General features: G+C 40.4%; 2 protein-coding genes across 3 annotated transcripts in view; both read left to right on the plus strand.

The window, feature by feature from the left end:
- Positions 1 to 23,028, plus strand: part of LOC106810723 (dual oxidase-like) — a 25,613-nt gene extending 2,585 nt beyond the window's left edge. Inside the window, exons 2-29 of one of the 2 annotated variants that reach the window (XM_014814162.1) lie at positions 1,438 to 1,518; positions 1,788 to 1,949; positions 2,202 to 2,398; positions 2,777 to 2,987; positions 3,977 to 4,143; positions 4,302 to 4,362; positions 4,605 to 4,701; positions 5,216 to 5,400; positions 5,594 to 5,769; positions 6,225 to 6,412; positions 6,793 to 6,911; positions 7,160 to 7,297; positions 7,982 to 8,137; positions 8,403 to 8,608; positions 9,085 to 9,270; positions 9,520 to 9,730; positions 10,075 to 10,168; positions 10,512 to 10,690; positions 10,990 to 11,184; positions 11,454 to 11,684; positions 12,634 to 12,777; positions 13,281 to 13,441; positions 15,383 to 15,503; positions 16,009 to 16,238; positions 16,925 to 17,083; positions 17,331 to 17,486; positions 18,045 to 18,173; positions 21,415 to 23,028. In XM_014814162.1, the coding sequence (XP_014669648.1) occupies positions 1,438 to 1,518; positions 1,788 to 1,949; positions 2,202 to 2,398; positions 2,777 to 2,987; positions 3,977 to 4,143; positions 4,302 to 4,362; positions 4,605 to 4,701; positions 5,216 to 5,400; positions 5,594 to 5,769; positions 6,225 to 6,412; positions 6,793 to 6,911; positions 7,160 to 7,297; positions 7,982 to 8,137; positions 8,403 to 8,608; positions 9,085 to 9,270; positions 9,520 to 9,730; positions 10,075 to 10,168; positions 10,512 to 10,690; positions 10,990 to 11,184; positions 11,454 to 11,684; positions 12,634 to 12,777; positions 13,281 to 13,441; positions 15,383 to 15,503; positions 16,009 to 16,238; positions 16,925 to 17,083; positions 17,331 to 17,486; positions 18,045 to 18,173; positions 21,415 to 21,543 (4,469 nt within the window). In that variant the 3' untranslated portion in view covers positions 21,544 to 23,028. The remainder of the gene's footprint in view (positions 1 to 1,437; positions 1,519 to 1,787; positions 1,950 to 2,201; positions 2,399 to 2,776; positions 2,988 to 3,976; positions 4,144 to 4,301; positions 4,363 to 4,604; positions 4,702 to 5,215; positions 5,401 to 5,593; positions 5,770 to 6,224; positions 6,413 to 6,792; positions 6,912 to 7,159; positions 7,298 to 7,981; positions 8,138 to 8,402; positions 8,609 to 9,084; positions 9,271 to 9,519; positions 9,731 to 10,074; positions 10,169 to 10,511; positions 10,691 to 10,989; positions 11,185 to 11,453; positions 11,685 to 12,633; positions 12,778 to 13,280; positions 13,442 to 15,382; positions 15,504 to 16,008; positions 16,239 to 16,924; positions 17,084 to 17,330; positions 17,487 to 18,044; positions 18,174 to 21,414) is intronic. The other variant, XM_014814171.1, reaches the window with a different exon arrangement.
- A 3,617-nt stretch (positions 23,029 to 26,645) lies between these two features.
- The window catches only part of LOC106810713, a 9,977-nt gene continuing 9,122 nt past the window's right edge, over positions 26,646 to 27,500 (plus strand). Inside the window, exons 1-2 of the mRNA XM_014814151.1 lie at positions 26,646 to 26,847; positions 27,198 to 27,500. The exon at positions 27,198 to 27,500 is cut by the window's right edge and continues 295 nt beyond it. Of these exons, the coding sequence (XP_014669637.1) occupies positions 26,845 to 26,847; positions 27,198 to 27,500 (306 nt within the window). The 5' untranslated portion in view covers positions 26,646 to 26,844. The remainder of the gene's footprint in view (positions 26,848 to 27,197) is intronic.

Below are 27,500 nucleotides of genomic sequence, written 5' to 3' on the forward strand. Positions count from 1 at the left end.
CTCTCTCTCTCTCTCTCTCTCTCTCTCTCTCTCTCTCTCTCTCTCTCTCTCTCTCTCTCTCTCTCTCTCTCTCTCTCTCTCTCTCTCTCTCTCTCTCTCTCTCTGTCTCTCCCTCTCTTACTCTCTCTTTCTCTCTCTGTGTGTGTGTGGGGGGGGGGTGGCGCGCGCCTGTGTGTATGTGTGCGCGCGTTTGTCTCTGTGTGCGTGTGTCTGTCTGTGTGCGTTTAAGTAGCTCAATGCATATATTGTCACGTTTATAACACGACCTTCGCTCCCCTGTCGTGCTCAAGTATGCCGCTTAAGTAGCAGCGGATTACCTCGAGTAGACGCTTACCTCGCACGAGACGATGTTAACTTCAACAAATAAAAATGTTGTTCGACGCATTCTTGATTCTAGAGGTCGTTAGTATTCATCTGATGCATTAATTACCTGTCAGCTGAAGTCATCGCAGCATTTCCTATGACGCTGACCGTGTTCTTGAAAAAAGCTCAAGCATGGATCTGCTAAAATTTATCATTGCCTCGCACGCAATTTTGAGTACGTCGTCTACTGACGTGCACGCGATTTAATATAGTGATTTATTATATATATATATATATATATATATATATATATGTGTGTGTGTGTATGTATATATAATATATCTATATATATATATATATAGGCATACACATGCACACGCACACGCACACGCACACATACGCATAGGCCTACGCATATACGCACACGCTAGCCACCAGCTAGACCAATGCTGCGCCGTTTTCGCACACGCATCGTCACCACTAGCAAAGCTATTTACCCATGAGCCGTAATAGACAAAAAAGACGTCAGCGTCATGACTAGCCGAGCGGTGGCCGATTTTTATAGCTGGCATCTCTTGTTACTATGAATGCCACATTAAATTCTGCCGTCACGTTCTGGAAATCACTACGCGAAAGAGCCCTTTCATGTATCATCACTATGATTTCTGTTTGTTTTTAAACGTCCCCGACTATGAAAGAGGGAATGCAATTTACTTCCTGTGAATTGCTTCCGGAGCGTTCCATCGTTATCTAGAGCAATCATGTCACGACGGCGTTCATTTTTTATCTGCATATATTTTAAAGTTTACAACATACCAGTGTTTGTTTCCGTGCAAAAGGCGGACGTTTACAGTATCATAATCACTCACTCTTGATAGCTGTTATGTGATAGTTCTGTTAGATATTTTTATTAATCTTAAGATTTCAACTTTATTATCAGGATCTCAAGTGTACATTCCATAACAGGACTTAGACCTATGTCTGCGTAGGTCTATGTCTATCAACCATAACAGGACTACAAGTGTGTAAATTTCTATCGTTTGTATTTAACCGTTTATAGTAACTAGAAATGCGACCTGGAAAGCAACCAAATCTGAACCTTTTGCTAAACATTCGTATCTAATCGTTATTCAGGTACTGCACGATGTGAAGACGAATGGCAAAGGTATGATGGCTGGTACAACAACAGAGCCCATCCACCGTGGGGATCGCTAAGTAAGCATTACCGCTATAACAAACGGTAGCATCATTAAATTATTTATACTATTTATTTTATAACGCTAGTTCTGTTTAATTAAACGAAAACTTTAATAGTATATATATATATATATACCCGTATATATAGATTCTATCATATGCGTAAATTCTTTAAGCAATCTCTAATGCACAACCATCTTTGTGCATTAATTTTGTAGGTTAAACATCCGTAAATATCCGCGTCTGCTGCTGAGCCAAATATCTTACAAGACGTCTCCTTCTTTCAGGCTCACCACTGATACGCAAAGCAGAGCCGCAGTTTGCAGACGGAGTTTATAAGATGGTCATGGAGAATCGTCCGAACCCACGAATTATCAGCCAAGTCGTGATGTCGGGCGATGACGGCATGCCTTCGTACCTCAATAGGACTGCTTTTCTAGCGTTTTTCGGTAGGATTACCTAATCAATCCATTTCGTATATATTCGAATTAAGTAAAATTAAGTACCATTTCCTTTGTTCATTCGCAAAATAAACTGAACGACTGACTTGGAAAATGCTATTTCTGGCGAAATCATGATTTGTTTTTGTTTTCGTCATCGTCGTCGTCACCGTCATCCCCGTCGTCACCGTCGTCACCATCAATGTAGTTATGTTATATAGTTTAGACTTGAACTGAAACTTGCTCTTATTATTTCCGCAGGCCAATACGTGTCATTTGAGAGCCTCATGACAAGCACCATGCATATGGCGTCGTGCCCAATAGAGATTAAGGAAATTCCACCGATGAAGTGCAAGCACGAAGCTGAGCCTCACTGTAAGGACGACACGGGCACGCCATTCCTGCGAGCTCCGTATGCGCATATGTCTGGACAAGCTCCAAATCGACCACGGGAGATGGTAACTAAAACATGATTCATTGCTAGAAAACAATCGTTGATTTAGTGAAACCTATACATTATATGTGCTACTGATCATAAATGATTAGCTGATGGCTCTACGTCTACAGTGATTTACGTGGGAAAGCGACTATAGGCGTATGGTATGACATTAAATTCGCGGCGTCGCTTAACGGACAGGTATGCGTACTCGTGATTGCGTGCGCGCGTTTGCACGTGTCAGCCCCTATACTTTATACCATAACTTAAAATGACAAGTTTAGGCGAGCCACCGAGGCCTCTACGTGTAATGTAGGTTTAAAAATCTTAAATATCAGTCGTATCCACCGACACATGCGCTCGATCTTCCTATCCGCGAACGCCATGCGATCAACTCTAGGTGAACAAGGTGACGGGCTGGATCGACGGTAGCGTCATCTACAGCGTGTCGGAGGCGTGGGTCAGCGTGCTACGTGGCTTCAGTGACGGAAAGCTCGCTCATGAGAACACAAACCGCGGTCCGCTGCCGCTCTACAACACGGAGCGAATTCCGCTCGCCAACCCGCCGACACCGCACATGCACAAAGTCATGCCGCTCGAGCGCATGTTTGGTAAGTGAGCAACGTGCCGCTCGGCAAATCCTCGAATCAATCCGTTCCTCATATTATGCTCTGACTGCCCCTGAAGCCAGTCGCAGATATGGAGTAGGCCTAAACCTACTGAGTGCGAGCGCGCGGAAAGCACGCCCTCTATGTTATGATAGATAGATAGATAGACAGATATAGATAGATATATATGTATATATAGATAGATAGATAGATAAATAGATAAATAGATAGATAGATAGATAGATTGATAGACGGGTAGACAGATAGATAGATAGATAGATAGATAAAGAGGAAAAGAGGTGCACGCGATCGTGATTGTTGACGATAGATTTGATCGTTTCCTACCTGAGTAGTCGGGTGATGTTATCAATAGGACTTAACAGAGGTAATTATGAACAATTGTGAGTAGGGTCCCAGTGCCATTAATTTGTTTTGTGGTGCTACGTGACTGTCGTTGGACGTCTCATGGACGTAGGTGTATGCTGGCTGCCGCAAAAACATACGAAAAGTTGAAAACAAGCATCACCACCGGCGGGCAACTTTCATAGAGCAAGCTGTCACGTCACCAGCGCATTGTCGTGCAACACACGCGGCGACCTCAAACTCAAATAACCTTACTCTAGTATAAGGAAACAACAAGTGTTTTAGCAAAGAAGACCTTGGAACCACGGCCAATGAGATAAATTAATTGTTCTTCGCCTATGTTATTGTCCGTATACGGTACCGAATGTTAGAAGGGGCGCTTTTAGAGGAAAAAACACATAGTGGCTCATAGGTTCATGTAAGCGACATAGAAGTTGGATTAAAATAATTATTTCCCTGCGATAGAAAAACCACTCCTTCCGTTTCCAGTCATAAAAAAATCGTAACTTAATGGATTTAAGCAAATCAATTGTTCACACACAACCACATGCACACGCACCCACGCATTATGCACACACGCACGCACACGACAATATTCTTAATAATTTACATATGATTATAATTTTTAGCTATGGGCGACAGCCGTCTTAACCAGCATCCAGCAACTCTAGTCTTTGGACTGCTATTCTTTCGCTGGCACAACTACCTGGCAGAACGCATCAAACGGCAACATCCGAGTTGGACTGACAATGACATCTTTAATAGGGCCCGTCGTTTCAACATAGCGACACTACAAGTATGGTGCACATTTACTATCCAATCTAGTTGTCGTAGAGTGTGATCGATCGATCGATCGATCTATTGGTTGACTGATTTTGCCTATTAATATATAATGAAATTAATGCAATTAATTGCAGTATGTAACCGTCCTAATAATTATCTTTTATATTTCAGAAAATCATTATTTATGATTATCTACCGTCGTTTATTAATGAAGAACTGCTTCCATATAAAGGTATTTACACAGGAAAAAGCATGCAAATTAGATTTAAAAAAAATATAATCGAAAATCACCAGTAATTTATTTGGCGCATGGGTTAGCCCTTTGTCATATGTCCGGTAACCACAGACTGAAGAATTCTACTTTAGTATCTCCTATACCAAAGTCATCGGCTAAAATGGAAACAGTGCGGCGAAGCACCGACATGTTGCTTATGTTGGGAGCTAAGCCCCTATTCGTTCAATTTTATTTTGAAGGCTATGATCCAGATATTCATCCTGGAACAACACACGTATTTGAGGCTGCCGCATTTCGCTATGGGCACACACAGATCCCGCCGGGCATGTACATCGCGTAAGTCTACGTTAGGTACTTGGACTTTATTAATTCTGACGTTCTCGCATTGCGGATAAATATAAAACAAATAATGGATGTACGCTATATACACGCACTCGATCCGTGACAAATGAACTAAAAACTATACTGAAAAATTCAGTGTGCGAACTCAGTTATGTTTTCATTCGAGCCCGTGCTAAATTTAAGCGCTTCCGCGCTCGATAAATGTTTTACAATGCCGGCGAACGCAGTCTCAAATAGAATTCACTGTATTATAAGAATTTTCTCCGCAAAATCTTTCATGTCAGTTTTTCGTGCCTACAAGTAACTGTCCTGTGACCCCCCTACCAGAGCGAGATTTGACACGCACCACATGTCGTTTTTTGTGCCGGTACTTGCAATATTCTGTGAACAATTCCGCATATAGTAGATGGCGCCAGTGTACACGAACATGCAGCGAACATCGATTGCGTCGTCCCTCAACAGGCGCCACCTGCTGGTCCGCTAATGCTCTTCTCGTATACACGAACAGGTATTACGAAGGCAACCGATGTCACTTTAGAAAGACGGATAAAGGCTATCCGGCCGAGCGGCTGTGCAATACGTGGTGGGAGGCGCAGAAATACGTGCAGAAATACGGCATCGATGAGATCATTTTAGGAATGACGTCGCAGATTGCGGAAAGGGAAGATGCCACTGTCATCAGCGATCTGAGAGGTATAGCCGAGCTGTCGTTTGACACTAAGCGAAACAAACCATGCCTCTCTATGCACATCCAGCTTCACTACTGGTAACGTGTATGTGAGCGAGCTGTTTCCCAATATTCATGCGCTCAAGTCCTTGTCACAAGGTCTTACGCGGGCTATGACAATGGCAATTGAATGCTGGACAACATTTGATCTTCTTGCAGAGAACTTGTTCGGTCCTCTCGAGTATTCGCCGCAAGATCTGGGGGCGTTAAATATCATGCGCGGACGCGACAACGGTATCCCCGATTACAATACCGTGCGAGAGATGTTCGACCTAGATCGAGTAGTAGCCTGGAATCAGATCAACCCTACAATGTACCACAGAGACGGCTCAGACGTACGTGTTTGTATATTATACGGGATATGGAGATGTTTATAATGATAATAATTAATGATTAATAAATATGATCAAAAATATAAAATAATAATAATAATAATAATATTATTATTATTATTATTATTAATAGATTAGTACGCGTGTCTGTGTACGTTTTCTGTATAGTTAAGCTTGCGTTAGGTTTGTAGCAGAGGTAGCAGAAAATTTTGTTGTGCTTTTTGAATCGTTTACATAAACATTAAGACCTGCTAGAATAGAATTACTCATTGCGGAAAGTCACTTGCTGGAAATAATTTAGAGGCATTCATAGATTGACGTTATGTTAGTTTATACAACGCTGTATCACAAAATTAGTAGCGTGAATCTATGGTGAAAACGCGAATTTCATGTATTACGTCTACAAAAATTATGTTTGTAACCGAAGTCTCGTGTATATAATATCCCCATCAATTTAGGTCAACACAAAAGTGAAGCAAATAGCTGAGCTCTATGACAACGACATCAACAACTTGGATTTATTTCCTGTTGGAATGTTAGAGTCGACCCCTTACGGACCTGGTCCGACCTTCAAAGCGATTATCAAGGATCATTTTAAGCGACTGAGAGATTCGGATAGGTTTTGGTTCGAAAATACCGAGAACGAGTAAGATTTTTACGGTAACTAGTATCGTAATTATTATGTGATTCATTGCATTATTACAGACAGTGAAAAATATTAATTTCATATTCGGCATATTCTAAACTGTTGCTATCGTCTAATCAATATGACGCAATTGGAGTAATATTAGCAGTTTAATAAACTTTTGCTATTACACGTACATTGTTTTGGTTTCGAGCACATTATGTCCTTAGTTTAGTTCGGCAATATGCAATATTATTTGCCATGGAAGAAGAATCCGATTTCCAAGGTGTTATATATTCGTTCGTTGTTAGTATTGTTTTTTTACGTCACGGCGTTATATGTTGAGTCATTGTAAATATCGCATGGAACCCGCCTTATGTAAATATTTTTGCATTTTATAGATTATTTACCGCAGAGGAGATCGCCGAAATCAAATCTTTTACATTGTATGACATCATCACGAAGGTTACCAATATCACAACGTCTCAGATACAAAAAGATGTTTTCTTCCTCGCTGACGGTAAGTACATTATTGTTCACATTCATTGTTAAAATACAAGTCTCGTTATCCAAATTATTCAAAACTTTACCAGTCAAATACAGTGACAAGACATATATAATATAATTTATAATATAATATAATATAATATAATATAATATAATATAATATAATATAATATAATATAATATAATATAATATAATATAATATAATATAATATAACAATATGATATATAACATAATATAACATGCCAATTACGAATTTCAGATGCCCCCTGCCGGCAAGAACATCAGTTAAAGAGCAGCTGGTTGAATCCGTGCTCAGACAGAAGTCGTTACGATTTCTTTAGCGGTAGCGAGATGACTTACATTATTACGTTCATCTGCGCCGGACTAATACCAGTTGGTGAGCTCGCTGTTCTCAAGAATTACTGCCTACGTATCGTATTATATTAGGTACAAAAGCGTTGTCCAGCACTAAATGCTAATGCTAATTGGTGTTGCACTAATGTTGATTTCAAACCCGATGCCCGTACCTAATATAATGCTAAGTGCATTTTAAAATATAGCCCTAATTAAATTGCGTACATTAATTTTCTATATATGTTTCAAATTAGATGCGTTTTTTAATGAAAACTGTAAAAACACCAGGGGCGTACTGCTACGCTATATAGCCGACCAGTGAGTGTTTATGGAGAGGCCTATTGTGGCGAGAGACGTGGGAACATCATCAAATACGTGTAATTAACCACAATTTCGCCAGCCAAAGTAAACATTGGTTTCATGCACACACGCGCACACGCACACGCCCGCTCGCGCACACACACACACACACACACACCCACACACACACACACAACACACACACACACACACACACTACACACACACACACACCACACACACACACACGTATGAGCACACCGTACACACCTTCGAATCTCCTCCTACCACTCTATATATCTATCTATATATATCTTATATATATATATATATATATATATATATATATATATATATATATATAATACATATATATTACGTATCATATGGCAGTTGTCATTACATTGCACATCCAATTTCTTTGCAGTGTGCATTGCTATCGGGTTTATAACGGTGCGCATACGACAATACAAGAGGAACCGCGCTGAGACGAAGGGACAGGGCGAGTTGAAGTCCGGTCTGCGATCTGTTGCAGCGGCACCGTGGCCTCTTGACATGGTCAAGGTAGATAAAGGCATACTTGGTAAGCTCTCTTGTTGGCTGTGTTGTGTTTCTTTTGTTTTCTTGACATATTCGGTATCGAGATAGGTGTATTTGGTGAGCCTTCTTGCTTGTCTACATTGGGATTGTCTTCTGTTACCGTCTTTTTTTTCGTACAAAGGCCTGATGATGATGATGATGATGATGATGATGATGATGATGATGATGATGATGAAAATAATAATAATAATAATAATATTAATAATAATAATCGACAGTGTTTCGTAGCGCATCGTTCTACCTTACAGCATACGAGCGCGTGCAAGAGAACGAATTGCGCAAAGTGCAGATTAAGCTGGGACCGGACGTGCCCAAGATCCGCGTGCTCGGCCGGACGGCGCAGGTGCTGCGAGAGTTTGACGTCAAGGTCATGCGACAGGTCGTGCTAGAAATATCGGACGACATCCGCAACCCACCGATCATACTCATCGCTAACCCGTGCGAATACGACTTGGTAAGCGATCGCTTGTATTTGCTCTGCCCTTGCGCATGCGCGGCTACTCCGATGAACAACTCCACAGGCGCGTGTACCTATTTCGTTGAAACTCGAATGTTGCCGGTTTTCAAGCGCCTGAACCCAACTCGCCTCCCGCAGAAACACACTTCTCACGTTATTTCTCGTCCCCTCTATGTTACTATTCCCTTCCGTACAGTCTCCTCCCCTGGTTTTTTGTACACACCCTTCTTTTGAGAGAACACACAATGTGAGTAATCATAATAAAAATGTTTTAATACCAAAACCAATGAAAATCTTGATGTACACTATAACAACATCGCTGTTATGCTTTACACATAGAATTCATGTTTTCACACGACGCCATAAAAAAATTACAGTGATCTATTGTGTTATGTATCACACAGTGTATTTGATATGTGCGTGCGTCTTATATCACCTTTAAATCTAGATTATCTTGCTTTACTCTTGTACAGATCCTTCAGTTTGATAGCATAGATCAACGCCATAATTTTGTAACCCAGCTAGAAGCAATGATGAAGAAGAACAGAGTGCCTTTAATTAAGATTAGTCTCAACTCCAAGAAGATTTACTACGCAGCAAAGACGAAAGCCCAGCGGCAAAAACATCTGAACAGATTTTTCAAATCAGTCTTTGATCAGGTATGAACCCGTGAAATATTTCCAGACTGTTCGCAAATTGGTTTCACATTAAATTTCCCCTAATCATCTAGATACTGCTTTTTTTCAAAGTTTACTGTTTATTTTTGTATGCTTAATATATTTGGCAATATTTAAGCAATTTGTTTTAATATGTGACTAACTAAAAATAACGTTACGCGATGGCGAATGCACTTTAATCTTGTTATCGCTACATCCCATACAATTCACAAATATATTGCATTCCGGTAGGCGTTCTGTCTTGTGCAAGGGCGCGTCGTCAAGGGAACGTCTGCACGAGAGGTCATAATGACAGAGTTGACAAAGGCTGAGTTTGCTGAGGCGTTGGGTCTGAAGCCAGAATCCTCTTTCATGGATCACATGTTCAATGTCGTCGATAAGGACCACAACGGATTGATATCCTTCCGAGAGTTTCTCGATATGATACTTCTCTTCTCAAAAGGTCAGTCTAGCTACAGGAACCGTGTAGTCACTCGCTATGTCCACAGTCTACTGGCTCATGACTAACTCCACCAGAACGATTAGTTTGATGACGTATATATCGCTGTGCGTAATATATTGTCTATATTATAGTCTATATAATATAATAGTCTTTTAATCATAACGTTGCCTTTTTATCCGGTTTAATTATTAGTATAAATACAACACCTGAAAAAGCGTTTCGCGAAGGGTATGCACATTGTACACCTATAATAATGAGGTTGATTCGTATAGCATTCCTTAATTCCTTCCTTACAAGGGCGACTCTCAAGATAATCTGTATGTGTACGGTTGTGTGTTATCCAGGAACACTGGACGACAAGACCAGGATCATGTTCGATATGTATGACATAGATAACAGCGGTTATCTCGATAGAGAAGAGTTCTCTATGATGCTAAGGTACTACTTTGGGTATCTCATGCATTTAAATACGATGTGTTTATAGATAACGTAGATTTCCGGTATGCTACTTTACGACGTTACGCACAGCTAGAATTCTGCATGAAATCCCACTAGATTAATAAAACAACCTAAATAAGACCTTTCTTAATGTGCATACACGGAAAACATTTCTCAACTAATTTAGTGGCTAACTTCGCGTAGTGATTGTATTCGGTTATTTTTTATTAACCTTTGCTACTCGGAGCTCTGCAACAGGAAGTTGATGTTATATCTAACATTGCACATTGTGACTAATTTCTGCTTAATTGATCGGTACATTGACGTTTATTGTTACACGCAGGTCGTTGGCAGAAATCTCACGAGCCGAAATAAAGGCAGAAGAGATAGACAAACTGCTACTCTCCATATTCGCTAGCTGCGGCTTTCAGGATAAAGAGGAGCTCACCTATGAAGACTTCAACTATTTGCTACAGAACTATAGGGACGAACTTCTGGGCACTGGCACGGACAGTGAGCGAGGTGAATACCGGTGGGAGAGATAACATGTGGTTATAAACAACAACAACAAAAAACAACAATAACAACAACAACAACAACAACAACAACAACAACAACAACAATCGCAACAACATCAGCAGCAGCAATACAAATTATTATGACGCCGAATTAGTGATGAGTTGATCAGAAACGTCTATTGGGTACAGAATCTTGACTAATGATTATAATTTATATAACACTCAAATAAGATGGTTAAGTTGATGCTGTAGTCATTGCGAACGTCCAGCCGCAATCACGCTCTCGTTTTGTGCTTTCCGTAGTTGCTGCGATTGGTCGGACTCTCAGCACAGCGAGCGATAGTTCGAGTGCGATTCGCGAGGATCTGACACCGCGGTCGTGGATGACGATGAAGCTCAGTCAGCTGTCCGAATACATGGAAGACCACCACCTGCAAATATTTTACCTCGTCATTTTTTATCTGATTGTAATCGGCCTGTTCATCGAACGAGCCGCCCGTAAGTGATTCGTATTTTTTGTGTGTGTCAGAGTTTATTAGGTTCTAATACTCTCTGTCTATAATTACAATACCGTCACACACGTCTATGTTCCGTTGCACAATTATTTTAGTATGTTTGGTGAGGAGAGACAATATGAATATTTCGCCAATTTGCACTCCAAAATTCACAGTGAGTAGATTTATTTTTTTTATTTAGGCAATTATCTATCATATACAATACATAGCATACTTTTACAATGCACATTAATAGTCCGAATTCTTCTGCAGACTACGCCTACGAAAATGAACACAACGGTCTGAGGAAGGTCATGGGCTTCGGAATCAGCATCACCAGTGGTGCAGGCGCTGTAATGTCGTTTTCGTTCGCCATGATCTTACTAACGTCGTGTCGAAACACCATCGAAAGGCTGAAGCAGACGGTGCTAGAGAAATACGTTCCGTTTGAGTCTGCCATCGACTTTCACCGAACATGCGCCTGGACAGCCCTCGCGTTTACTGGTACGATCGTCGCATCTTCCTAATCGCTAGTCTAACGTAGTAGGCGGTTTCAGTTAAGCAACAATGTACTAAGAGCTTGCAAGTTGGTTGCGACCGGACCGTTTCGTGTCCGTGTCTCGCCCTGCTGTGCGGTGAAATCACAAAATAACACCGAGGTAAGATCAGTGAACATTATTCAAACGCTACGATGGTTAGAAAACGAGTCGTAGTACAGTGGCGCCACCCTATAACAGTTTTGCTGACTAAACGTTTCACCGATTGGCTTCACGTAACGCAGACATTATTTTATATGATCTAATTACATTTGCACCCAACCGCGTAATGTGAAATAGTTACAGAGATAAAACCAATGCCTAATAATGTCACTTTATTATCTTTTGTTATTATGAGCTCGCGATGAAATAGTTTATGTGGAATAGCCGCATTATATATAAGTATATATATAATAATTATATATAATAATATATATAACTTTATATATATATTATCATGGCGCCACAGCACACTCGCAGCGGCGAGTGCGGGAGCGTTCGGCGTTAGTTTTTATGAAGGAAAGTTGATATACAGTGACGCAACAGTGGAACTGTAATTGAGAGATACACCGTACGGTAGTATTTGTGAATGTGCGTTCATATATTATTCTCAGTTTTTACTGACTCTGTCCCAAGTGCCTGTAGTTGCAATGTTACTTGCTGCATTATCAGGATTTCAGAAGCGCGAATTGATGTGGCTCTCGGTGACAAAAATACATATTGAACATCGATGTCTAACGTTATTTGGCAGTAGACGGCTTTATATCCCCTTTCACGTCGGTTCCCCGTCCTCTGCTCCTTTTGCATGATTAAACACGCGCATTAAATTAAAATGTCTAACAGTACATTTACCTATAGCATATTCCAGTAACGGACAACTATAGAGTAGAGTGAACTGTTGTCTGGTTTTGATGCAGTTATTCATTGTATCGGACATGCCATCAACTTCTACGCCGTGTCAACGCAGCCGATTCACTACCTGAAGTGCATCTTCTCGGAGCTGCACTTCGAATCAGAAGCCATGCCGAAATTTGACTACTGGTTCTACAAAACCGTTCCAGGTGACCATTGGTAGCATATTAATGACGCATATCAACGCGTATGACGGCGCAATCGGCGTTGGAAGTGTAACCTCTTTTTGATTTATATGAAATGTCTTTATTTTAATATTTCATTTCGAGCGACTAATACAACCGCAAATATCTTTGTGTGGATGTACACGAATAGACATTTTTGGCGCCAAGAGTACATGTCCATATATGTGACAGCTGACCCACCTCACGCAGGGGTTATCAAGAGCGCATAAATGATCAATCATTAAGTCCGATGAATGCGCTTAAATTGCTTGCGCAAGCTCGTGAATATATACTAACATTTGCTGTGAGGTGACGGTTGCGAGGCCCCACGAAATTCCTATTAAGCATAGGCGGTAAGCGCGCTGCCACAAATGCGAGCATGAGTAAGAGGTGTAAAGCCGATTCCCGTTCACTTAAACTCACTGTTGCCTTGCCCTACCGGCATCTGAAATGAAGCGTTGTAATGTGAATGTGGCCTTGTTGTGCAGGAATCACTGGTGTGTTGCTCTATATCATCATGTGTATCATGTACACGTACGCCTCGCGTACGGCACGCAGACATCTGTTCAACTCGTTTTGGGTCACCCATCATCTGTACATCGTGCTGTACGCCCTGATCATCATTCACAGTTCTGCGCGGTTGACACAGGTAAACATCACTTAGATACAAATACCAAGCTATTTGCTATGACATACAACTTACTAGGCCTACTCTCGCAGCGACAGGTGTTTGTCCCAAAACATATATCATCACTAAAAATCTACAGTTAACTCCTAGCTACGGGGCGCCATGCAGGACAGGGCTCAATTCTGTCTTACAAAACTCCCTTTTGTGCACAAAACTCAATTCTGTCTCACAAAAGTCAATTTTGTGAACACAAAATTCAATTCTGTCAATCCTGTCCCACAAAACTCAATTTTGTGAACACAAAACTCAATTCTGTCAATCCTGTCCCACAAAACTCAATTTTGTGAACACAAAACTTCGTTTTGTTGCCAAAATATTAAGCAACGCATGTAAGATGTTTTTCTGTACAATGTTAGCCATTCGTTTACAGTTGCGTGGTGCCATATTTGGGCACAACAAATCGAGTTTTAGTGGAACCGGTCGACAGATTTTGAGTTTTTGTGTTTACAAACTGTGAGTGTTTGTAAGGTAGGATTGAAGAATTGAGTTATTTGGTTACAAAATTGAGTCTTGTGGAACAGGATGACAGAATTGAGTTTATTTGTGAACGGATTGGAACTCGATTTTGTTGCCAATTGGCACACGCATGTAAGAGGGCTACCATTGCAGTAAGAAGAAACAAAAGGATGGCGACCATGGACGACATTTCTCAGGCAGTAGTTTCTGATTCAGCAATGGTAGCACTTCTTACATGCGTGTGCATATTTGGCGCACAAACGATGTTTTGTGGAAACGGGTTCGACAGATTGATTTTTTTTACAAATTGAGTTTTGTGGGACAGGATTGACAGAATTGAGTTTTGTGTTCACACAATTGAGTTTTGTGGGACAGGATTGACAGAATTGAGTTTTGTGTTCACAAAATTGAGTTTTGTGGGACAGGATTGACAGAATTGAGTTTTGTGTTCACAAAACTCATTTTTGTCAAGTTTGTAGGTACAAAAATGCTTGTCCTGCATGGCGCCCCGTACTAGCCGGCCAGCCACACACTAGCATAGAAAACCAAGAGAAATGTAAATTTCCACACCCAATCGCGTCCAAGCGAACAATCAAGCAAACAATGCGAATTTGGTGTGGAAATTTACACATCCACTCCGCACACGCTGTTCAAACTTCCACACGTGGAAAAAAATTAAACATGTGTGATATTTTCCACACAATCCAGATCGAGGGATTTTGCATCCGCACACGCGATGGCACAGCAAGTTCCACAGCGTGTGCGGCGGGCTTAATTAAGCATGCTATATGCACTGGCAGCAAGAACCAGTCCGCACCTGCAGCTACAGCACACACGCGGCCATTGACTATATATATACTGCTATGTAGTATATATATAGTCAATGGCCGCGTGTGTGCTGTAGCTGCATGTGCGGACTGGTTCTTGCTGCCAGTGGCTATATGTTGTCAGAAATTCGTTGCAAAACTAAAAATTATACAACAAAGATATAAGCGCATATTTATTGTTAACGGAAGTAAAATACTAAAATGTAACAGACATTAAGCACATGTATTTTAATAGCAAGTTTTAACAAATTAAAGATTTTGAAATGTGCAATATTTAATGGGCTGTAAGCTTTGCATTTTTAGTAATGATATTATGTTTGTTCACTATAGCTGCCATTTATCACCCGATATAGTAACACACGGAGATGTCACGAGATTACATTTGTGTTACAATATCATTATAACACAGGGTTGTTGTGTCCTACTACTATAGCTATCTCTAATTACATATACCTGTCCTGCCGGCCTATATGCTTTGCTTAATTATACCCGGAATCATTGTAACGGCACCATGCACGTAACCTAGCTGTCACGCAGCTAGTGCACAGTTATCACAATATTGCAATTTTTCCCATCAGGTGTACTGCTAATTACTCTACCATTCTACTTTGTCTTTCAGGAGCCGCGGTTCTTCTATTTCTTCGTTGGCCCGGCGATTCTGTTTGTTTTCGACAAGCTAACAAATGTTAGGCGACAAATGATGGAAATTCCATTATTGAAAGCCGAAGTGCTTCCATCGGGTAGGCTTAATTTTAAAATTGTAGTTTCAGTCGTAAAGTACGTTAAATGTATATATATAATGTTCACCGAGGCGGTGTGAGGTTTGGAATTCTCCAATCAAATATGTTTGCTACCGGCAACCTACTATACATGTGTTAGCTATGTATATTAGCTAGTATTACAAAGTAATACATCCTTAATCATACAGAACTAAAAAAAGAGAATTGCTGTCTGTTGACCTTGGGCTGAAAAGTGGACTTTAACCGAAGGGGTCACCTTATACAATATGATGACGACTTTTTGTCAGTGAGACAATTTTGGCATTTATTTTGTATACTGACAAGACTTGATTATCCTCAAGGTGTTGTATATAAATAGTTTGGCATAGCTATAGGTATTGGGAGTGGTAAATGGGCGTAAGATCTTTTAAGGACACATATAGCAATGGCAGCATATATCTAATGGTGACACAGTGCCGAATACAACCGCAAGCTCGGTAACCACTCTCACCATTCGTGCTTGCAGACGTAACACATCTTATATTTCACCGACCAAGGAACTTTGACTATCATTCTGGTCAGTGGGTACGAATTGCATGTTCTTCGTACGCTCCGAGCGAGTACCACCCATTCACACTCACGTCCGCTCCATACGAGGACACCTTGTCCGTACACGTGCGTGCCGTGGGACCGTGGACGTGGAAGCTACGGGAGGTGTTCGACCCCACAAACATCGGCAGAGGACCCTATCCAACTGTACGTGTACATTTGTCGGGTGATTAATTAAGCCGCAGGCATCGTGTAAACGGTTGACGAATCGTATGTGAGCTCGCAACTTCCGCTAAAGTCAATGATAGATCGCAGTTAGAAAGTGCGCAACGCGTCGCTTCATTGTTAATTAAAAACAGAATGACATCCTAACATATAATGTGTTAATAATATGTTAATAATAATAATATGTTATCTTCTGCTTAAACCAGTTATCCACCAAATATGTTTAGGCATGTAGGCCCTACATCACACCACGGCAACCATTTTCACGTCGTTGTGTGTCAATTTCGGATTCGACTTTCACACATTCCATTCAAAATAAACTTAGTGACGTTTTTACAGTTTTTCGATTTATGGAACATATACTATAGTCTCAAGTGATGTGTAATGCTAAAAAAACGTACTAATTTATGAAATAAGTTAATGTTAGCCTATAGTATAAGTTATATGATAAAATGCACGAGACCTCGCCATCATGGACTAATAACAACTTTCTAGACATATATGAGTGACGTTCTACCAACCAATCGAATTATAGTAAATAGATCTGTTAATAAAACGAGGGCCTTCGTCAACGCCACGAATATCTTTTCCATATTTATGCAATAGTTTCGCTAATACGCGATAACCTACTGGTTGAGATGATTCAATTTTGTTTGGCATTTATACAGCTCTATATCGATGGTCCGTACGGAGAGGGTACACAAGACTGGGACAAATATGAAGTGACCATCTTGATAGGTGGCGGTAATGGCGTCATACCTTTCGTCTCGGTGCTAAAGGATCTTGCCGAAAGAACCAGCCAGAATATCGGCGTCGCCTGTAAAAAGGTACGGATTTCTATTTTCAACGTGTTCTATAAACGGATATATCTACAGTCCAAGCAGGGTTCATGAGGAAATTATCCTAATGTTGATATTACTACTGCATGTGCTCTTGCCACTGGAGTTGTCCGCATGTGAACCATGTATATCTTGAATAATTTACTCTAACGTACCTACGTTTTTTTTTTACAGTTCTGCAAATTGTACTCCGTTGTTCACGTTCGGTTGGTCTTGATTTATTGCTTCTATTCAGGTGTACTTCATCTGGATAGCGCAAAGCCATCGTCAGTTCGAGTGGTTAATAGACATGCTGCGAGAAATCGAAGACGTCGACAAACAGAACATCATAAAGCTTCGAATCTTCATCACCGAGTTTGTGCAGAACTTTGACATCCGCACTAGCATGTTGGTAAGTAGTTTGCAGTTTTTACCGTCCAGACTCGTATACCTCATGACACATATTGCTCGCGTCTACCCGAGGAGGATTTGCCATGTTTGAATTTTACACATCGCGCGTACGCGACTAGTATATTTAACTGTCACTTGTACACGGAGTCTTATAATAGATTACATTGCGTAGATATTATCAGGTCAATGCTATCCGCAGTAATACGTAGCTTTATGGGCACTGAACCTCTTGCTTCTCTCCCCCTTTCTAGTTGGGTGTGTTACTTCCTTATGTTAACCCTAAGCGTATCTCTGCATCTCTCCTTACTCTCTGCGTTAATTACTTACATTATCGCCTACGCAATAGGCGCACGCAATTATATAAAGATATATATCTCATATTCTTCTCACAATAGTCTCGTATGACATCTAATATGTAAAATGTAAAATAAATGTGTATGGTAAACTCATAACATATGTTAGGCTAACAGAAATTTTTATACATAATACTCTTTCTCTTGCAATCCTCCGCAGTATACGTACTCAGCGTGTAACAGTGTCTCTCCTGTTTCGCTCGCAGTACATCTGCGAGAAGCATTTCCAGCGTTTCTCCAGTCGCAGCATGTTTACTGGTCTACGTGGATTTACACATTTCGGAAGGCCAAACTTCTCCGCTTTGTTCTCCAGCATACAAAGGACGCACCTAATGGTATGTACACACTGCCGGAGGTCTTAACATTAGTCTTATCATTCACCGTTCATCGACCTTTAACGTTGATAGAAACCTTGTAAAGTTACAAGAATGCGGAATCCAGGCAGGTTTTCGGATAACTATACGATATGCTAGACTTCTTCGTGATTATTAAGCTACGATGAAAAGATCACAATTCCACAACAAATTACAATTTTATTGCTATTATATTTCATATCGATTAGTAAAATTTACGTTTTTTATTAAAAACACTTCTGAAACACTACTTGTCAGAAGTTGTCTCCCCAGCGATTACCAAAAGGCGATTTTTCTATTATTTTTGATATTTTGATGAGCCATGCCGCTCATGTCTTGTGTTTCTGTGCTGAATAATGTCTTGCAGTGCTGAATAAAAACGTGATCATGCCGCTTCTTTCATCAATTAGTATTTATGCGTGATTAACTATTATTATATGTATACATTCCCGTCATGTACAATAGTTTTGTGATCGATTACTTACCAATCAGCAGCTTGCGGCAGCATATTACCATGTTCCTGTTATCGTAAGTTTTCTCGTAACTGCGATGCGTTTCTATTAAATTGACTACGTCACGAATTTTCTATGATGTATTTTGTAAACAATTTGTTGCCATTTTTTTACATTAAAAGTAAGTACTAACGGGACTAAATGTATCGTCAAATTCTTACCCGATAAGATTGTTTCTTAACTAGTTAAAAATCCAAAAAACCTGGATGATTTGATATTATGATCCTGACATTAGTTGCTTGCTATGGGCTATGTATGAGTCACGAGTGTTTGTTTACATCGAACAATATAGTAAAATAGGAAGTATAATGCAGCAATTTAACCATAAAAAGTTAACAAAATTACTTAAATTTTGTGAAAAAGTGGAAATATTTTTTTCATGTTTACTATTTACGGTGACGTAATCACTTTAACACCCCTAGCGTAATCATTGGTCAAAAATATTACCTCAGCAGTAATATTAGTACAATGTTTCTGACAACTGGCCCAAGAGAACTCAGTCGATGCAGTTGTTGTGGTAGTGATGCGGGTAGAGCAGTACAGCTTAATAACAGCATGTGATGATGATGATGATGATGATGATGATGATGATGATGATGATAATGGTAATGACGCTAGTGAAGAAGTATAATAACAATTTTAACATTATTATTATTATTATCATTATTACTATTATCATTATTATTTCCAAAGTGGATCACGGCATTAGCGGGTGGCTTCTGGGTTGACCCTGTCCCAACCTGGGACATAGGGATTCAATCAATAATTTTTCGCAGGATATGTGCTGTTCCCAGTAGTGCGATTTTCTGCACTTCTTGGGCAGTGTGGTGGCCAGGGAGTTCCTTAAGGTTCTTCTCAAAACCATTCTTTATAGAGCCAAGGGCTCCAACCACCACTGATACAATTCTCGTCTTAGTATTCCACATCCTCCTAATTTCGATCTCCAGATCTTTGTACTTGGTGAGTTTGTCTCTTTCCTTCACCATGATGTTAGTATCATCTGGTACGGCTACGTCAATCAGCAGGCATCGTTTTTCTTTCTTGTTGTGGAGCACTATATCACGGCGGTTTGCATGTATCGTGCGAACTGTCTGCACGGCCATATCCCACATTATGGTAGTATCTCCGATGTTGGTAACTGGTCTCGGAGTATGTTCATACCACTTGTCGGGTACTTGCTCACCAAGTTCACTGCAGATTGACCAGGGCAGATAGCTGGCTACCTTGTTATGGCGATTTATGTACTCGGCTGGGGCCAGCACTGTGCATCCGGCGATGATGTGGCTGATGGTCTCTTCTGCTTTGCTGCACATTCTGCACTTGCTGTTGACCTGTTGCTTGAGGTTGTTGCGTTGATGGTATCTGATGTTGAGTGCTTGGTCTTGGGCTGCACTGATCAGGTTTTCTGTCTCCCGCTTGAGCCCGGAACTACTCAGCCAGGCAACGCTTGCAGTCTTGTCGACAAATGGCCTGTCGAGGCTCTTGTAGAATCTTCCATGCAAAGGCTTGTTTTTCAATACCTCGATCTTCGCTGCTTCTATATTGGCCTTCAGTCTCTGCTTTGTTGAGGATTGGCTGGTGGGCTAAGGAGACAAGTATTTGGCTTTGATTTATTTAATCTCGCGTAAGAGAGCGTGCTTTGATTTTTTTCCAGACTGATGGATTTTGATAAGCTTTGTAAATTTGTCTTCCTTAAGCCCGGCGCACACGTGAGTTATTTTACTCAAGTAAAATGACGCATGAGTCAAATTACTCAACGAAAGTCCGCCGCACACCTGAGTAAAATGACGCATGCGTCAAATTACTCAACGAAAATACGCCGCACAGTGACGTTTACTTGAGTAAAATAACTCACGTGTGCGCCGGGCTTTAAGCTCGATGTAGTCGCCTAGACCTACAATGGCAGTGTTGTACGCAGACATCAGTTCAATGAGACCACGACCACCATTTTGCCTCTTGATGTACAGTCGCTATACATCCGCTTTTAGGTAATGGAGACCGTGCATGCATGGTTAGTAGCTTTCTTGTCTTGCGATCCATCTTTTCGATATCTGATCGCAACTAGTTGATCACCCCGAAGCTGTACACGGGGACTGGGAGTGCCAGGCTATTGATCGCTGTTATCTTATTTTTGAGCAGAGCTCAGACTTGAGAACTAGGCGAACTCGGCGATAGTACTCCTTAGCAATGTTCTCCTTCATCTTTGCATGCTGAATACCATCCCTTTCGTCTACACCAAGATATTTGTAGGTGTCCTCTTGGTTCAGACTTTGTAGGGCCGTCTTCTCATCAAGCTTTTTACTAGCTTACCACTTTTTAAGATTGCGGTTGCACACTTTTCCAAGCCGAACTGCATTTTGATGTCATCACTGAATGCTTAACTGTTACCAAGGCCTGCTCCAGCTCATATTCGTTCTTGGTGAACAGTTTAAGGTCATCCATGTAGAGCAGGTGGCTGATGGTGTTGTGTTTATCGACTGTATATATTTATGACTCATTATTATTATTATTATTATTATTATTATTGCATATGTTAGAGTTTAGTAAAGAGCCCCATTCTTTTTAATTTTTGAGAAAAGTTACAAATTAACCTAGCTGTTATCGGCACCTACAATACCTAGTGTGTACGGCCGCCGGCACTGTCACGTACCCGGGTGTCACGCTCGATTGCCACCCACGTCGCATTAAACATGTTTTGCGGTCTTTTTCAGGTACCGAAAGTCGGTGTGTTTAGCTGTGGGCCGAGCTCTCTTAATAACAGCGTGGCGAAAACGTGTGACACACTTAATCGCATGGGCAGAATACCCTATCTCATTCACCAATACGAGAAGCTTGGCTAGCCAGCTGTCGCAGAGCCCGTACGGACAACGGTATAGAGTGCTTGCAAAATCGAGCTGTAGCCTGATACGTTATCAATGCCGAGTGTATACTATTGTAGAATAATTAGAGAGTTCGGGTAAATATGCATGCACTGCAACTGTGTACGTAAAGCGCTTTTAATCTAACCTGGCTAGCGTAGAAATGTAATTAGGTAAAAGTGCGTTTAAATATCATTTCAACGAGAGTAACCGGCCGTTAAATAGGAAACATGCATCACTGCAGACGACATGTAACAGTAAACGTTTTCGGCAATATATATATATATATATATATATATTATTATATATATATATATATATATATATATGTAGAACAATCATTGTGTTAGCTAGCCAATCACGAAGGCACACTTCCCGATCGATCTATAACTGAAACATGACGTCAAAACAAATCGAAGATCATTACGCCAATAAAGTGTGATCAAGAAATTCCTAGTTCGTACGCGCTAGCTTTTATTTTTGTCTTGGTACACACATACTAATTTAACACGTCGGTGCCCACATTGAGAGTTTACCGAAACATGCATTTTCGTGAGGACCAACTTTATACTTGGCGTCGGTTCCCTTAAACAGACTTGAAAAGGTCGGCATACGTTACAGAATTTAACCTTGGTGGCGGAATCGAATTAAACGTTTACGAAATTACCCTGCCTCCTCGATACCATGAACCTATTTAGTATAGTATCAAACGTGCTCAAAAACGTTTCATTTATCACTCTGCGAAATCTAAAATGTTACATTTCATTAATGCATGAATATTGCTTGAGGTAAGATTCTGTGAATGGTCATATAGGTAATAATCTGCTAGGGTTTCATTTGCGCTGGCGAGTTATGCTGTCGTTCATTCAGTGTATATTTGGGTGGATCCTAATATCACTTTTATAAATTTTTGACAGATTATTCTCGCCCAGACTGTAAATAGATAACATTTACATTATTTAATAGTGTAAATAGACGATATCTATATATCGATATCGAATATCTCTATCTGGTGATGACCTGTGCTGAAAGAGTGTCAAGTCGTTCCTAGTTGTCTGAAATCTAGGCAGAGGTGATGTGCACTTACCGTAAGTGCTAGGTCAGGATCGATGAAATGCCAGAAGACATTGCACGCAATCATTATTTAAGTGCCATACAAACTGCAAAATTTGATCATACATCAAACTAGTCATAGCCAGGCTCAGCCCAGGTACGCGGGACAGTTTAGCACGCATTGAACCGAGTCTGGTAGGCTCACTCATGTAGGCTGACTTAGTCCGAGCCAGGTCGTATTTGTTCCCGGAAAACGTGTACAGACTGCGAAAATTGAGTCTTGGCCATTAGTTTAATGTAAGATCAAATTTGCAGTGTGTGCGGAGCCCAATGTGTGTGTTGCCGTTGCTGTTGTAATTGTTATTGTACAATCGTATTTGTTATTTTACAATAAATAAATGTTTGCAATATCAAGAATGGCATTTATGTATGTATATACCGTGTTTAAACATACAGCTTGTACAACACGTGTAGACGTATACACTCCTTTAGCTTGCAAATCAGCGAACGCGTCTGTTCATGAATAGTACTAACATCACGATTTGTCTAACCTTGTCATCTTAACTATGCGATGCTTAATATGTTCGTACGAATTTATAACCGTCTTGCCGTATCGCACACTTGTGCCGTTTTTAGTCATATCATACAGGCTGTAATGGTTGTATGTGTGGCTCTGAGTCTCTACGAATCCCCCGTGTCTGTACTTTAATACAATTATATGATTATATAGGTATTACAAGTATAAATTACATGATAACCGAACACGAAGAGGTAAATAAAATGAACCTAAACAGTTCTAGCCCCTGCTTGCTATTTCGGCGTCCATTATAGCAAATACTATAATTATCCGCAACTACAGCCTGGGCGCTATGTGACTTGTACTATCGGTAAAGAGTGTGCCCGAAATTTTATAAATGTTGTGCGTAAGATCTGTAACATTCACACGCTAAGTAATGACTGAATTTCGGCAATAACGCTAACTTAACTGAGCTTTTATTAAGGCGAATTTGGGCTAATCTCCATACATATGCGTTTATATTCCTTGAGTGCCTGAGGATGTCCCCTAATCTATGGAAGGCCATTACCGCCAAAACCTACCTATTTTAATCGCGCTTTAAATGTATTTTAATCACGCTTAAAATGTATTTTAAGCGCGATTAAATTCCAGCCAATCAGAACAGTGGTTTTTAATCACGCTTAAAATGTATTTTAAGCGCGATTAAATTCCAGCCAATCAGAACAGTGGTTTTTAATCACGCTTAAAATGTATTTTAAGCGTGATTAAATTCCAGCCAATCAGAACAGTGGTTTTTAATCACGCTTAAAATGTATTTTAAGCGTGATTAAATTCCAGCCAATCAGTGGTTTTTAATCGCGATTAAATTCAAATAAATAGGCTTAGAATTAAATAAAAATAATTTAAAGTACAAAATTTGCATTCACCCGGCGACTAGATTTCCTCATGTTTTTGGTAATTTTCGTCTTACTCTCCCTTGCACAATCTAATTTTAGATTGCCTAGAAACGGGGCTCAAATCTCCAATATGGCTAGAATTCGTGCTGCTTGATAAGTTGATACAAATAAGTACAGTAAATATGTATAGAAATCTAGTTCTATCAGAAAAGTAGCTAAATTGGCAACTCGAAGTAAAGTTACAGTTCAATAGTTGCCTATGGCGATCCTCCAGTGTTGCCATTTATGAATTTATGATCCCACTAGCTCGTCTGATATCCCATAATTTTATTCACTCTTGGATGAACCGTTCACCAGTTTAAGAAGCACTGCTCTAGGTTATTTTCTTGGATAGTTTAAGGCTTGGTAAACTACAGGTATACCGATCTTCAAAGATAGACCCTGTAAACCGTCTCAGGGTAATTTGGGGGGGGGACTACGGTGTGCGTACGCGCGCGCTCTCGTGTGTGTGCACGCGAGTGTGCGCGCGCGCTCTCGTGTGTGTGCACGCGAGTGTGCGTGTTGGGGGGCGTCTCCAAATTCGAACGCCCTCCCCAAAAACGTAATCTCACGTTCAACTTTATTCCCAACACACCTGAGACATGTAAGATGCCCCCCTCCCCATGAACAGGTGCGCGTGTTAAATAACATATAATATACTCGTGTATTTTCATCGGTAACGGTTTAACATAGACGAAACGCGTCATGTCAAAGGCAATCAAACTACCAACATTACATATACGTAATAGTACATAATACTATTACGTAAAGTAGAAATCATCACGTACAGATTATTACTATTATAATATAATTACATATATTATTATAATTAATACTATTATTATATAACTAGCCATTTGCGGCCCATGAAACACGGGCATCTAGCATTTATCCAGTCATCATCAAAACATGATCGCAATATCCAAGAAGTAAATGGAAAAGTATAATAACTTGTAATGTAAAACAGACAGTTAATAACGGCTTGACAAAGCGTCGACGGGCCCTTCTCGCAAGCCGATTTATCCCCTCCGGACTAAAATCCCGCGGCAAATAGAATAGGGGAGACACGGCTCACCGAATTATCGGTCCGATGCCGACAAGCGGCGCAAGCGAAAATCGCGGGGAATTTTAGGTGCACAAAATTGCGACCTTATCGTATTAATAATAATATAGAAGTTGTGCAATATTTATTGTTTGTCCGATGTGTGCGTTGCTTAGCGAGCTGCAGTAGTCAAGTTCAAAGATATATTGAAAACATGTCATTTATTATGAGATATATTACAAGATAATATTATATACATTATGTAATACGCGGTAATTTAGTTTCCTACAAGTTATTACCTTTGTTGTAAGCATGTTCTGCGAATCACGTGAAATGTACCATGTAAGAGTCGAGACATTCAGAGCAATCTAGAAGGCAGCCAAGGTCAGTGTGAAGGAGACAGCTAGACTGCCGCTGGCTTCTCGCACTGGCCTTGGCTGCCTTTAATTTTTTCACATGAAGTTAGCGGAAGTATAAGTATGAGGGGTGAGATTATATTATCATCGCCTTAGCTCGGTGTGTCAGTGGTTAGGTTCAGGTTTACCTGGCCTCTGCTGTGTGGTGGCTCGCTAGTTGGAGTCCCACCAGAGCCTGAACAGGCAGGATTAAAATGTCTATATATGTTTATTTTGTTCACATTGAGTTAGCGGAAGTACAAGTATGAGGGGAATTTAATCGTGCTTAAAATCGATTTTAATCGCGATTAAAAAGCACTGTTCTGATTGGCTGGAATTTAATCACGCTTAAAATACATTTTAAGCGTGATTAAAATACATTTTAAGCGCGATTAAAATAGGTAAGTTTTAGCCTTCCATACTAATCGCCACACGTAGTGTTAATTGCCACATGCTGAGGCTAGCTGCTTATTCGAGCTATTTTCCGGTCAACGGGATTATCTAAAATAATCATCAAAATTATATATATGAAATATTAACGTACGCGGCTGTGCACTCCTCTTGATCTACAAATATAAGAGGAGTTGTGTTCATTGCGAATAATAAATGTCGAATAATTATTTATTTATTTATTTAAATACTTATTTGTATATTGACATACACTGAGACGTGATTGTATCCATTGCTAGTAGAATAAGTGCCATGAAAACTAGGAGAGGTTAGTATCAAAGTACTTTTGCTACGTCTACTGTCGTTAGTAAACGTTTGGTGCCTGTTCCATTAATTGACACCGTCGTTAGATTGATTAACAATCTTGCTCACATCTCACACCAGGAAGTTTTGCGGAGAAAACGACGACCTTTAAATTCCTTACTTTGTGTGGGAAATGAGTCGCACCAGTCCGACTTATTTACAAACTAGTTCGTTAAAGGACACTGACCTAGCGCTTAGTACAGTGAAGCGCGAACGACACGTGTTTCTGTCGTATATCTTTAACGAAAGCTTCCGCGATCATTATGGTCTGACCTGACCGATAATGGCGACAGGTAACACTAACTGCGCCAACGCCGTTTCGCCTAAGGAGTTACCACCGAGCGCTTCAAGTGCTGCACACAGCTAGATTGACATTATATATCGGATGACAGTGCGAGCAGGTAAACGTGGTATAGGCTGCTCTGTGAGGTGCGCGTAAATCGCAAGTATATGAATTATTGCTACTCACGTTAAAACTATTATCACGTTCGTAGCAGTGTAGTATTAAAAATAATATACGGCTCCAAGAAATTCGCCGACGTGTGGTGGGCTTGCCTCGCTGAGAGTCTCTCGTCGCTTATTCTGAAAATGGTAGGTGCATGAGTTATTTCTTTTAGAATTCGCTCGAATGCGTATAAAATAGCGTGCATGTGTAACGATGGCAATTTAGCGGATATCGCTGAATTTTGACACAATACTTTAACACGTTGCGTCGTGGCACGATCATTGAATCGGTCGTTAGTTCAATTTTAACTGTGATGTACTTGTAAGAATGTGTTAATTAAGTCATATGAAGTAAATGAATTAAGGAATTTATTTAGCAACATTAATTTTTGATTATAATATTTAGTTCACGTATCGTTGTCTGTGCACGTACAACTAAGTTGAACGATGGCGTTTCCTTCGATTTATCGAGATTCCTCGATTTTATAATTACACAGACGGCTATGGTGCAGATACGACTGGCGATGATCGCCGCATTAGTTTTGGCATTTAGCATCAGTGTCGGCTTGTGTGCCGGAGAGGACACGACCCTTCACACCTCAGCACCTGATGTGGAGTCGACACCGACCGACGCTTACACCTACATGACCACTGACCAGACAACCGAAACATCCGGGTCAAAGACCGTGCATTACGCCGGCAACGAGAATTCATTCCAGGACGGGAAAATGTATTTTGAATTATTGAAAAATAAATACGGTATTTCCGAGGAATCCACAGATGATAGCACTCTCATCAAC

This window comes from Priapulus caudatus, unplaced genomic scaffold (assembly GCF_000485595.1).
Source record: "Priapulus caudatus unplaced genomic scaffold, Priapulus_caudatus-5.0.1 Scaffold17, whole genome shotgun sequence".
Taxonomy (NCBI): Eukaryota; Metazoa; Priapulida; class Priapulimorpha; order Priapulimorphida; family Priapulidae; genus Priapulus; species Priapulus caudatus.